The 13,687-nt window shown below is 45.3% G+C and overlaps 1 protein-coding gene across 1 annotated transcript in view; it reads right to left on the bottom strand.

The window, feature by feature from the left end:
- Positions 1–13,687, bottom strand: part of LOC139402519 (propionyl-CoA carboxylase alpha chain, mitochondrial-like) — a 50,661-nt gene that overhangs the window by 21,122 nt on the left and 15,852 nt on the right. Inside the window, exons 7-16 of the mRNA XM_071146511.1 lie at positions 8,198–8,329; positions 6,712–6,748; positions 6,394–6,472; positions 6,033–6,230; positions 5,552–5,702; positions 5,255–5,398; positions 4,967–5,041; positions 1,892–1,960; positions 1,710–1,785; positions 771–984 (exon numbers count right to left, since the gene is read on the bottom strand). Of these exons, the coding sequence (XP_071002612.1) occupies positions 771–984; positions 1,710–1,785; positions 1,892–1,960; positions 4,967–5,041; positions 5,255–5,398; positions 5,552–5,702; positions 6,033–6,230; positions 6,394–6,472; positions 6,712–6,748; positions 8,198–8,329 (1,175 nt within the window). The remainder of the gene's footprint in view (positions 1–770; positions 985–1,709; positions 1,786–1,891; positions 1,961–4,966; positions 5,042–5,254; positions 5,399–5,551; positions 5,703–6,032; positions 6,231–6,393; positions 6,473–6,711; positions 6,749–8,197; positions 8,330–13,687) is intronic.

Here is a 13,687-nt window from a genome sequence, read left to right as displayed (position 1 = left end):
GTGGGAGAGGGAGAGAGGAGGAGTGGGAGAGGGAGAGAGGAGGAGTGGGAGAGGGAGAGAGGAGGAGTGGGAGAGGGAGAGAGGAGGAGTGGGAGAGAGGAGGAGTGAGAGGGAGGAGAGAGGAGGAGTGAGAGGGAGGAGAGAGGAGGAGTGAGAGGGAGGGAGGGAGGGAGGGAGGGAGGGAGGGAGGGAGGGAGGGAGGGAGGGAGGGAGGGAGGGAGGGATGGGGCCTCTACCACTGACTGCAACTACAAAGACCGACCCCCGGCGCTTCATGAACAACGAAAGGAAACGATCCGAAAAAGAAAGAAGAAAATGTGGCCAGATGTTTAGACAGATGGCAGGGCTGACAGAGAGAATCAAGTCTAACAGTTTGACCAGCAGACTGCTACACCACGCTAGGATACAGCTCTGTTAACTGGTGACATATTGCAGGACTGAGCCGGTGCTACAAACAATGGAACATGTAAAACACTGGTTTAAACACACAACACAATAATAACCTCTGTAAAAACAGACAATGGACATTCAGACACAGTGAAACAGCACAATAATTAACACATGAGGAACAATGAGAGCTCTAGCTCTTTCTGATGTCAACTAGAACCTCTTGGTGTTTTTACCTCCTCTCCGTTTGATTTAACCAGGTTAAATCTTTTAGAACATCTTTTATAGTATCAACCTGACCAAGATGGTGCTTTATCTATGTGCTGTTCCAGCACCAATTCTTACAAGAAGTTCCCACAGTTATTTGAATTGGTTTAATTTACCTGAGATTACCCAGGAACCTCTGGGAGCGGAGCTGTGCGGAGACGTAGAGAGCGGCTGCGGTGGCGACGAGCTCCCTGCGACCCTCGGAGGTCAGCTGGTGACCTTTGAACCCCTCTGGGTATTCCTCTGGCAGGAAGTTAGTGGTGATGTCACCAGAGATGAAGCGAGGGTGGGTGATGATCTCTCTGAGCAGGGGGATGTTGTGGGTCACACCTGGACAGTCACACACACAGGAACAACAGACAGAGATCAGACCCCTGGACAGTCACACACACAGGAACAACAGACAGAGATCAGACCCCTGGACAGTCACACAGACAGGAACAACAGACAGAGATCAGACCCCTGGACAGTCACACAGACAGGAACAACAGACAGAGATCAGACCCCTGGACAGTCACACAGACAGGAACAACAGACAGAGATCAGACCCCTGGACAGTCACACAGACAGGAACAACAGACAGAGATCAGACCCCTGGACAGTCACACAGACAGGAACAACAGACAGAGATCAGACCCCTGGACAGTCACACAGACAGGAACAACAGACAGAGATCAGAACCCTGGACAGTCACACAGACAGGAACAACAGACAGAGATCAGACCCCTAGACAGTCACACACACAGGAACAACAGACAGAGACAGGTAGAGATCAGACCCCTGGACAGTCACACAGACAGAGACCGGTAGAGATCAGACCCCTGGACAGTCACACAGACAGGAACAACAGACAGAGACCGGTAGAGATCAGACCCCTGGACAGTCACACAGACAGAGACCGGTAGAGATCAGACCCTCTACATGTGTGTAGCTATACAGAAAATGTCAGAGTCTTGAGGTACTGAAGATGCTTCCAGAAAGCTCTAACACCCAACACAGAGTGAGTGAGTGAGTGAGTGAGTGAGTGAGTGAGTGAGTGAGTGTGAGTGCCTTACCTCTGATGACATAGTTATCGAGAGCCACCTCCATCCTCTGCAGGGCTTCAGCGCGCGTGGCGCCATAGGTCACCAGCTACGGCGAGCACAGAGGGACATTCACATTATAGATCAGTAAAACATACTGGGCAAAGGGCAATGTGATTGTGTTGGGCAGTTTGAGGGAGAACACAGCAGCTGACCTTGGAGATCATTGGGTCATAGTAGATACTGATGTCACTTCCTTCTTGGATGCCACTGTCCACACGCACCTGATAGAGAGGAGACAACATGTCAATATGACTACATGTCAGTATGACTACATGTCAGTATGACTACATGTCAATAAGACTACATGTCAATATGACTACATGTCAATAAGACTACATGTCAGTATGACTACATGTCAATAAGACTACATGTCAATAAGACTACATGTCAATAAGACTACATGTCAATATGACTACATGTCAATAAGACTACATGTCAATATGACTACATGTCAGTATGACTACATGTCAGTATGACTACATGTCAGTATGACTACATGTCAGTATGACTACATGTCAATATGACTACATGTCAGTATGACTACATGTCAGTATGACTACATGTCAATAAGACTACATGTCAATATGACTACATGTCAATATGACTACATGTCAGTATGACTACATGTCAATAAGACTACATGTCAATAAGACTACATGTCAATAAGACTACATGTCAATAAGACTACATGTCAATATGACTACATGTCAATAAGACTACATGTCAATATGACTACATGTCAGTATGACTACATGTCAGTATGACTACATGTCAGTATGACTACATGTCAATAAGACTACATGTCAATATGACTACATGTCAGTATGACTACATGTCAGTATGACTACATGTCAATAAGACTACATGTCAATATGACTACATGTCAGTATGACTACATGTCAGTATGACTACATGTCAATAAGACTACATGTCAATATGACTACATGTCAGTATGACTACATGTCAATAAGACTACATGTCAATAAGACTACATGTCAATATGACTACATGTCAGTATGACTACATGTCAGTATGACTACATGTCAGTAAGACTACATGTCAGTAAGACTACATGTCAGTATGACTACATGTCAGTATGACTACATGTCAGTATGACTACATGTCAATAAGACTACATGTCAATATGACTACATGTCAGTATGACTACATGTCAGTATGACTACATGTCAATAAGACTACATGTCAATATGACTACATGTCAGTATGACTACATGTCAATATGACTACATGTCAGTATGACTACATGTCAGTATGACTACATGTCAATAAGATTACATGTCAGTATGACTACATGTCAGTATGACTACATGTCAATAAGACTACATGTCAATAAGACTACATGTCAGTATGACTACATGTCAGTATGACTACATGTCAGTATGACTACATGTCAGTATGACTACATGTCAGTATGACTACATGTCAGTATGACTACATGTTGACATGTAGTCATACTGACATGTAGTCATACTGACATGTAGTCATGTTGACATGTAGTCATACTGACATGACTACATGTCAGTATGACTACATGTCAGTATGACTACATGTCAGTATGACTACATGTCAGTATGACTGACTACATGTCAGTATGACTACCTACATGTCAGTATGACTACATGTCAGTATGACTACATGTCAATAAGACTACATGTCAATAAGACTACATGTCAGTATGACTACATGTCAGTATGACTACATGTCAATAAGACTACATGTCAGTATGACTACATGTCAGTATGACTACATGTCAATAAGACTACATGTCAGTATGACTACATGTCAATATGACTACATGTCAGTATGACTACATGTCAATAAGACTACATGTCAGTATTACATGTCAGTATGACTCAAGTCTTCCAGGAAGATAGAAATAGGACATGTAGTATGTATTTCCATGTTGTTTCATGTTTACATTACATATCAATAACAATTACAACCATTTCAAAGGCAAATAGTTTTGACATCAGGGGGAGGACAGGAAGATGTAAATATGACACTATTATTAGTAGTCATAACAACAAGCATTGTGATGCTGTACATCTGAGGCCTGACGAGAACAGGAGCAGTGTTCCGTGGAAATATCCTGTCAGGTTCAGAGAGGTCAACACACGTCTTCAGCAGAAATAACAGAGAGGTCAACACACACCACGTCTTCAGCAGAAATAACAGAGAGATCAACACACGTCATCAGCAGAAATAACAGAGAGGTCAACACACATCACATCTTCAGCAGAAATAACAGAGGTCAACACACGTCATCAGCAGAAATAACAGAGAGGTCAACACACACCACGTCTTCAGCAGAAATAACAGAGGTCAACACACATCATCAGCAGAAATAACAGAGAGGTCAACACACATCATCAGCAGAAATAACAGAGAGGTCAACACACATCACGTCATCAGCAGAAATAACAGAGAGGTCAACACACATCACGTCTTCAGCAGAAATAACAGAGGTCAACACACATCTTCAGCAGAAATAACAAAGAGGTCAACACACATCACGTCATCAGCAGAAATAACAGAGAGGTCAACACACGTCTTCAGCAGAAATAACAGAGAGGTCAACACACATCACGTCTTCAGCAGAAATAACAGAGGTCAACACACGTCTTCAGTAGAAATAACAGAGAGGTCAACACACGTCTTCAGCAGAAATAACAGAGAGGTCAACACACGTCATCAGCAGAAATAACAGAGAGGTCAACACACCATCAGCAGAAATAACAGAGAGGTCAACACACATCACGTCATCAGCAGAAATAACAGAGAGGTCAACACACATCACGTCTTCAGCAGAAATAACAGAGGTCAACACACATCACGTCTTCAGCAGAAATAACAGAGGTCAACACACATCTTCAGCAGAAATAACAAAGAGGTCAACACACATCACGTCATCAGCAGAAATAACAGAGAGGTCAACACACATCTTCAGCAGAAATAACAGAGAGGTCAACACACATCACGTCTTCAGCAGAAATAACAGAGAGGTCAACACACATCACGTCTTCAGCAGAAATAACAGAGAGGTCAACACACATCACGTCTTCAGCAGAAATAACAGAGAGGTCAACACACATCACGTCTTCAGCAGAAATAACAGAGAGGTCAACACACGTCTTCAGTAGAAATAACAGAGAGGTCAACTCAGAGCATATGCACACAAGCAAAAAGTGTACATGCATGTGACTCACCTTTGGGAGGTTGATGGGTTCCTGGTACTGTGACAGACGTCCAATGGAGGGCAGGCCAAAGGACTTGTAGGGGTCCTGGAGAAGGAGAAATATGATTTATAATGGGTTATAACTGCCTAATTAAACTCTCCATAACCTCTATAACACACGGGAAGTGTCCAGCAGACAGTGGGGACCCAGAAAGCGCTTCGTAGAGAGAACTGACACATTCACAAGGCAGCAGAAGGGCCACGGTTGACCGGCTTCACTCTACGGTACAGAGCAGAACAAGTGTTCAGTGAAGCCCACCTCAGCGTAGACTCTGCTCTCTATAGCCCAGCCGTTGATGGGGATGTCTTCCTGTTTGTGTAGCAGAGGGAAACCCTTGGCCACACGGATCATCTGCTGCACCAGGTCCAGACCAGTGATGCACTCTGTGATTGGGTGCTCCACCTGAAGGGGGCAAAGGTCAGCGGTCGGGTCAACCACTCAGAGGGGAGGACTGGGTTGGTTACAGGAAGTCACTTGGTTCAAGTGTCTGGACTTGTCATGTCACAGAAAAACACACACAGAGACTAAACTACGGCTTTCTTCCCATCGCCCCACCTGAAGGCGAGTGTTCATCTCCAGGAAGTAGAAGTTCTTGTTGGAGTCCACCAAGAACTCTACGGTCCCGGCAGAGGAGTAGTGGACTGCTTTAGCCAGCTGTACCGCTTGCTCCCCCATTGCACGACGCGTCTCTGGGTCCAAGAACGTACTGCAGAGAGGAGGACAGAAATCACAGAACTTACAACCCAAGACATGTATTTAATGTAACCTTGATTTAACTAGGCAAGTCAGTTGAGAACAAATTCTTATTTACAATGACCACCTATAAGGGCCAAACCCGGACGACGCTGGGCCAATTGTGCGCCACCTTATGGGACTCTCAATCACGGCCGGATGTGATGCAGCCTGGATTTGAACCAGGTACTGCAGTGACACCTCTTGCACTGAGATGCAGTGTCTTAGACCGCTGCGCCACTCGGGAGCCAACCTGGGACTTACACCAATGAATAAGTTAAAGGTGAAAACATTGACCCCTGACCTTGGAGCCTCCTCCACCACCTTCTGGTTCCTCCTCTGGATAGAACACTCCCTCTCGTTCAGCCACAGAGCATTACCATGCTTATCAGCCAGGACCTGGATCTCAATGTGTCTGGGGTTGTCTACAAACTTCTCTATCAGCAGACGGTCGTCTCCGAAACTAGACGCAGCCTCCTGTGAGGACAAACGAAAACCTTCCCTGGGAAAGACAGAATGGAAACAGTTTATTCAAGTCTCATTAAATGTCTTAATAAAGTCTATAAATATCTTACTACACAGTGTAGAGACGTATAAATGATTGTATAATTTAAATGCTTTTATTATATTTGAATTGCATTTATTACAGTAATAACGAATCTCACCTGGTCTCATCATCGTTCCAGGCGATCCTCATGCCTTTCCCCCCTCCTCCTGCTGAGGCCTTGATCATCACCGGGTAGCCTGATCAACAACACAATATGACCCGGGTAGCCTGATCAACAACACAATATGACCGGGTAGCCTGATCAACAATACAGTATGACCCGGGTAGCCTGATCAACAACACAATATGACCCGGGTAGCCTGATCAACAACACAATATGACCCGGGTAGCCTGATCAACAACACAATATGAAAATTCTGCATGGAGGCCAGGCAAATATTTTTTAAATTAATAAATTGAATTTTGATTCACTTACCGATGTCTCCTGCAATCTTCACAGCGTCCTCCACGTTCTGAGACAGGAGACAGAGTTGTAAGTTCCACCAACCACCAGCAGAGGGAGGGCACACCCTCAGCTCCTCAACCATCCCTTTGTTCCTCTGTGTCTCCCTGCCTGTCTGTGTCTCCCTGCCTGCCTGTCTCCCTGCCTGCCTGCCTGCCTGTCTGTCTCCCTACCTGCTTGTCTCCCTGTCTGTCTGTCTGTCTGTCTGTCTGTCTGTCTGTCTGTCTGTCTGTCTGTCTGCCTGTCTCCCTGCCTGTCTGTCTGTCTGTCTCCCTGCCCGTCTGTCTCCCTGCCTGTCTGTCTGTCTGTCTCCCTGCCTGCCTGTCTGTCTGTCTGTCTCCCTGCCTGTCTGTCTGTATGTCTCCCTGCCTGTCTGTCTGTCTGTCTCCCTGCCTGCCTGCCTGCCTGCCTGCCTGCCTGCCTGCCTGTCTGTCTCCCTGCCTGTCTATCTGTCTCCCTGCCTGTCTCCCTGCCTGTCTCCCTGCCTGTCTCCCTGCCTGTCTGTCTGTCTCCCTGCCTGTCTGTCTGTCTCCCTGCCTGTCTGTCTGTCTCCCTGTCTGTCTGTCTGTCTGTCTGTCTGTCTCCCTGTCTCCCTGTCTGTCTGTCTGTCTCCCTGCCTGTCTGCCTGTCTCCCTGCCTGTCTGCCTGACTGTCTGACTCCCTGCCGGTCTGTCTGTCTAGCCCATCAATCATGCCCTGGGGGCAGCATAGGTAGAAGAGATCACCCCATCAGAGCTGTTGTTGCCCCCCTGGCCTGTGACAGCTACGTGACAACAACCATCAGTATCTATTTATCTACTAGCCATCAGCAGGAGAAGTGTTAAACATGGCCCACACAGCTCTATTAGGACCATCACTGTATACAGAGGAGGGGAAGAGCAGGAGAGGAGAGAGGGGGGAGAGGAGAGTGGAAGAGCAGGAGAAGAGAGAGAGAGGAAGAGCAGGAGGAGAGAGGGGGAGAGGAGAGTGGAAGAGCAGGAGGAGAGAGAGGGGGAGAGGAGAGTGGAAGAGCAGGAGGAGAGAGAGGGGGAGAGGAGAGTGGAAGAGCAGGAGGAGAGGGGGGAGAGGAGAGTGGGAGAGCAGGAGGAGAAAGAAGGGAAGATTGAGAGAGACCGAGAAAGGCAAATGGCTGAGGAAAGAGGGGGTAGAGGAGAGAGGGGGTAGAGGAGAGAGAGAGATGAGGAGAGAGGGGGTAGAGGAGAGAGGGGGTAGAGGAGGGAGAGAGATGAGGAGAGAGGGGGTAGAGGAGAGAGGGGGTAGAGGAGAGAGGGGGTAGAGGAGAGAGAGATGAGGAGAATAGAGATGGAGGAAAACAAATGCCTGTGTGTAGAATGAGGGATAATGAAGACCAGATCTGAGTGGTACTGTTAAATGTAGATCCAGTTTGATTTGTTGCCAGGACGATCATATGCTTGCAGAAAGTTGTTGCCAGGACAACCATGTTGACAGTATAGCTCACCTCGACGACCCCGTCGAACCCAGGGATGACGTTGACATTGGCTGCCTTGGCTAGGAGCTTGCTCTCGATCTTGTCGCCCATGGCATGGATGGCGTGGGTGTCCGGTCCTATGAACACCACGTCTTCTGCTGCCTGCAGGAGACCAACAACAACATCACCACATCAGAGAACAGCCATACACCAGAACCACTGAGACAGACGATCACACCTGGGACAGCCTGTAGGAGACCAACAACAACATCACCACATCAGAGAACAACCATACACTGGAACCACTGAGACAGACACCTGGGACAGTAGAGATTCTACCTATACCAACCTACATAATGAACAGACCTGGGTCAGTAGAGATCTGCTACCTATACCAACCTACATAATGAACAGACCTGGGTCAGTATAGATCTGCTACCTATACCAACCTACATAATGAACAGACCTGGGTCAGTAGAGATCTGCTACCTATACCAACCTACATAATGAACAGACCTGGGTCAGTATAGATCTGCTACCTATACCAACCTACATAATGAACAGACCTGGGTCAGTATAGATCTGCTACCTATACCAACCTACATAATGAACAGACCTGGGTCAGTATAGAGATCTGCTACCTATACCAACCTACATAATGAACAGACCTGGGTCAGTATAGAGATCTGCTACCTATACCAACCTACATAATGAACAGACCTGGGTCAGTATAGATCTGCTACCTATACCAACCTACATAATGAACAGACCTTGGTCAGTATAGATCTGCTACCTATACCAACCTACATAATGACTAGACCTGGGTCAGTATAGAGATGCAACCTGAACCAACCTACATAATGAACAGACCTGGGTCAGTATAGAGATGCAACGTGAACAGACCTGGGTCAGTATAGAGATGCAACCTGAACAGACCTGGGTCAGTATAGAGATGCTACCTATACCAACCTACATAATGAACAGACCTGGGTCAGTATAGAGATGCCACCTATACCAACCTACATGATTATAGTGGTTGAATTGGTTCCATTGTACCAGGCAGCTCAAGAATTTAAACGTGTTCAACATTTTTCACCAATTTCAGTATTTATCACAAATGTACATTTACATGAGTCATTTAGCAGACACTCTTATTCAGAGAGACTTACAGTTTATCTCCCCTAAACATAGTGAGGTGGGACAACCACATCTCAGTCATAGTGAGGTGGGACAACAACATCTCAGTCATAGTGAGGGGGGACAACAACATCTCAGTCATAGTGAGGTGGGACAACAACATCTCAGTCATAGTGAGGGACAACCACATCTCAGTCATAGTGAGGTGGGACAACCACATCTCTCAGTCATAGCGAGGGACAACCACATCTCAGTCATAGTGAGGTGGGACAACCACATCTCAGTCATAGTGAGGTGGGACAACAACATCTCAGTCATAGTGAGGCGGGACAACCACATCTCAGTCATAGTGAGGTGGGACAACCACATCTCAGTCATAGTGAGGCGGGACAACAACATCTCAGTCATAGTGAGGCGGGACAACCACATCTCAGTCATAGTGAGGTGGGACAACCACATCTCAGTCATAGTGAGGGGGGACAACAACATCTCAGTCATAGTGAGGGACAACCACATCTCAGTCATAGTGAGGTGGGACAACCACATCTCAGTCATAGTGAGGGACAACCACATCTCAGTCATAGTGAGGGGGGACAACAACATCTCAGTCATAGTGAGGGACAACCACATCTCAGTCATAGTGAGGGACAACCACATCTCAGTCATAGCGAGGTGGGACAACCACATCTCAGTCATAGCGAGGTGGGACAACCACATCTCAGTCATAGTGAGGTGGGACAACCACATCTCAGTCATAGTGAGGGACAACAACATCTCAGTCATAGTGAGGTGGGACAACCACATCTCAGTCATAGTGAGGGACAACCACATCTCAGTCATAGTGAGGGGGGACAACATCTCAGTCATAGTGAGGTGGGACAACAACATCTCAGTCATAGTGAGGGGGGACAACAACATCTCAGTCATAGTGAGGTGGGACAACAACATCTCAGTCATAGTGAGGGACAACCACATCTCAGTCATAGTGAGGGGGGACAACAACATCTCAGTCATAGTGAGGGGGGACAACAACATCTCAGTCACAGCGAGTACATTTTTCTTCAATAAAGCAGCTATCAGCAAAGTCAAAGCTGGCGAGGACAAAAATAAGTCAAATGTGAAATAGGTAAAAGATACAGGAAGAGACTCCATCACAGACATTTCTTGTCAGTCAAAACAGTGCTGTCTTGGGAACTCAACACAAACCCCTTCAGGCTGTAATAGTTGAGGCCTAGTCTCCTGATGTCACATCTACCCCTCCTACATTACCCACTAGCCCTGGACACATGACAGTACTTAAGGCTTATAAACAGGGAAAGAAAGAGGGACGAGAAGAAGGGCGCTTGTTCTCTCTCTCTCTCGTTGTCTTTGTGTTGTATAGAGCCCGTTGGATATTGCTTCCTGCCTCACACACAGTGGCAGAGCCTCAGGGCCCATCGTCAGTCCTACAGCTGGGCAGTAATGCTGTGGCCCAAATGGCAACCTATTCCCTATGAAGTGCATCCCCTTTGACTGGGCACTGGTCAAAAATAGTGCACTATATAGGGAATTGGGTTCCATTTGGGTCGGAGCCTAAGGGCCTGTTATTAGTATGGAGATTCACCCTCAATGACTCCCAATTCAGCACCATTAAAGTGAATGGGCCCTGGTTCCCATAGCATGACACACAAGACAAAGGCAGAGAAGGAGAAGAGGGGGACTCGACCCAGAGATAATTCTGCTGTTTGTAAATAATAAGCTTAGCTGAGAGGGACAAAGAGAAGAGTGGTGAAGAGAGAAAACAGAAGAACAAAACCCCTACTTTAGTGAAATGATTTAAGTTTTACACAAAAGGTACCTTCATTCTCATTTCATCAGTAGGCTTCCTTGTTAGACTTTGACTTGGTTGTAGAGATCACTGTTTGAACAATATTTACAACTCCTCCATCTTGGCTCCAGATCACTGTTTGAACAATATACACAACTCCTCCATCTTGGTTCCAGAACACTGTTTGAACAATATATACACAACTCCTCCATCTTGGCTCCAGATCACTGTTTGAACAATATATACAACTCCTCCATCTTGGCTCCAGATCACTGTTTGAACAATATACACAACTCCTCCATCTTGGTTCCAGATCACTGTTTGAACAATATACACAACTCCTCCATCTTGGTTCCAGATCACTGTTTGAACAATATACACAACTCCTCCATCTTGGTTCCAGATCACTGTTTGAACAATATATACAACTCCTCCATCTTGGCTCCAGATCACTGTTTGAACAATATACACAACTCCTCCATCTTGGTTCCAGATCACTGTTTGAACAATATACACAACTCCTCCATCTTGGTTCCAGATCACTGTTTGAACAATATATACAGCGCCTTAGGAAAGTATTCATACCCCTCTGCATTTTGTTGTGTTACAGCCTGAATTCAAAATTGATTAACACATCTACACACATTATCCTGTAATGACAAAGTGAAAACATGTTTTTCAAATGTTTTGCTAATTTATTGAAATACAAAAACACACAAGTATTGACTCACACCCCTGAGTTAATACTTTGTAGAAGCACCTTTGGCAGTGATTACAGCTGTGAGTCTTTCTGGGTAAGTCTATACGAGCTCTAAATTCTTCAAGCTCTGCCAAGTTTGTTGTTGATCATTGCTAGGCAGCCATTTTCAAGTCTAGCCATAGATTTTCAAACTGACTGAAGGGGTGTGAGTCAGGAACAGTCAATGTCTTCTTGGTACGCAACTCCAGTGTAGATTTGGCCTTGTGTTTTGGGTTATTGTCCTGCTGAAAGGTGAATTTGTCTCCCAGTGTCTGGTGGAAAGCAGACTGAACCAGTTTTTCCTCTACTGTGACTGTGCTTAGTTGTATTCTGTTGATTTTTATCCCTCCCCCCCAAAAAACTATAGTCCTTGCCGATGACAAGCATACCCATAACATGATGCAGCCACCACCATGCTTGAAAATATGAAGAGTGGCACTCAGTAATGTATTGGATTTGTCTCAAACATCACACTTTGTATTCATTTTTTACTGTTTTACTTTAGTGCCTTATTGCAAACAGGATACATGTTTCAGAATATGTATTTTGTACAGGTTCTCTTTTCACTCTGTCATTTAGGTTAATAATGTAGAGTATACAATGTTGATCCATCCTCAGTTCTCCTATCACAAACATTATACTCACCATTGGCCTCATGGTGAAATCCCTGAGCAGTTTCCTTCCTCTCCAGCAACTGAGTTAGGAAGGATGTCTGTATCTTTGAAGGGACACCATCTAAAGTGTAACTAACAACTTCACCATGCTCAAAGGAATATGTCATGTCTAATTGTATTTTTTTTTTACCCATCTACCAATAGCTGCCCTTCTTTGTGAGACATTGGAAAACATCCCTGGTCTTTGTGGTTGAATCTGTGTTTGAAAAAAAATTCTCGACTGAAGGGACCTTACAGATAATTGTATGAGTTGGATACAGAGATGAGGTACACACTAGTATTGAACACAGAGTCCAAGCAACTCATTATGTGACTTGTTTAAGCACATTTTTACTCCAGTACTTATTTAGGCTTGCCATAACAAAGGGGTTGATTACTTATTGAGTCAAGATTTAATCTTAAATTAAATCTTCATTTTTAATGAATGAAAAAAATAACCTACTTTGACATTATGGGGAATTGTGTGAAGGCCCTTTCAAATCACTTTCAATGTAAAAATCCATTTTAAATTCAGGCTGGAACAACAAAACATGGAAAAAGTCAAGGGGTGTGAATAATTTCTGAAGGCACTAAGTATTCACAGCTGAGTCAATACTTTGTAGAAGCACCTTTGGTTGGGATTACAGCTTTAAGTCGTCTTGGGGGATGTCTGGATCAGCTTTGCCTTGCAGATTTGGATCAGCTTCTTCCTTGCAGATTTTCTCAAGCTTTGTTAAGTTAAATGGGGAGTGCCGGGGAACAGCAATCTTCAAGTCTTTCCACAAAATGTCAATGGGATTCAAGTCTGGGCTTCTGCTGGGCCACTCAAGGACTTTCATATTCTAGTTCTGAAGACATTCCAGCGTTGCTTTGGCTGTATGCTTGGGGTCATTGTCCTGTTGGAACATAAATCTTCGCCCCAGTCTAAGGTTGTTTGCACTCTGAAGCAGGTTCTCATCAAGGGTTTTCCTGTATTTGGCTCCATTCATTGTTTTCTCTATCCTTACCAGTCTCCCAGTCCCTGCAGCTGAAAAGCATCCCCATAGTATGATGCTGCCACCACCATGCTTCACGATAGGGATGGTGTTCGACGGGTGATGAGCTGTGCCTGGTTCTCTCCAGACATAGCGCTTTGCATTCAGACCAAAGAGTTACATTTTAGTCTGATCAGACCACCAAACCTT

Source organism: Oncorhynchus clarkii, unplaced genomic scaffold, assembly GCF_045791955.1.
Source record: "Oncorhynchus clarkii lewisi isolate Uvic-CL-2024 unplaced genomic scaffold, UVic_Ocla_1.0 unplaced_contig_8910_pilon_pilon, whole genome shotgun sequence".
In the NCBI taxonomy this organism is placed as follows: domain Eukaryota; kingdom Metazoa; phylum Chordata; class Actinopteri; order Salmoniformes; family Salmonidae; genus Oncorhynchus; species Oncorhynchus clarkii.
Note: the sequence above shows the minus strand (reverse complement) of the source record. Positions and strands in the feature narration are given on the sequence as shown.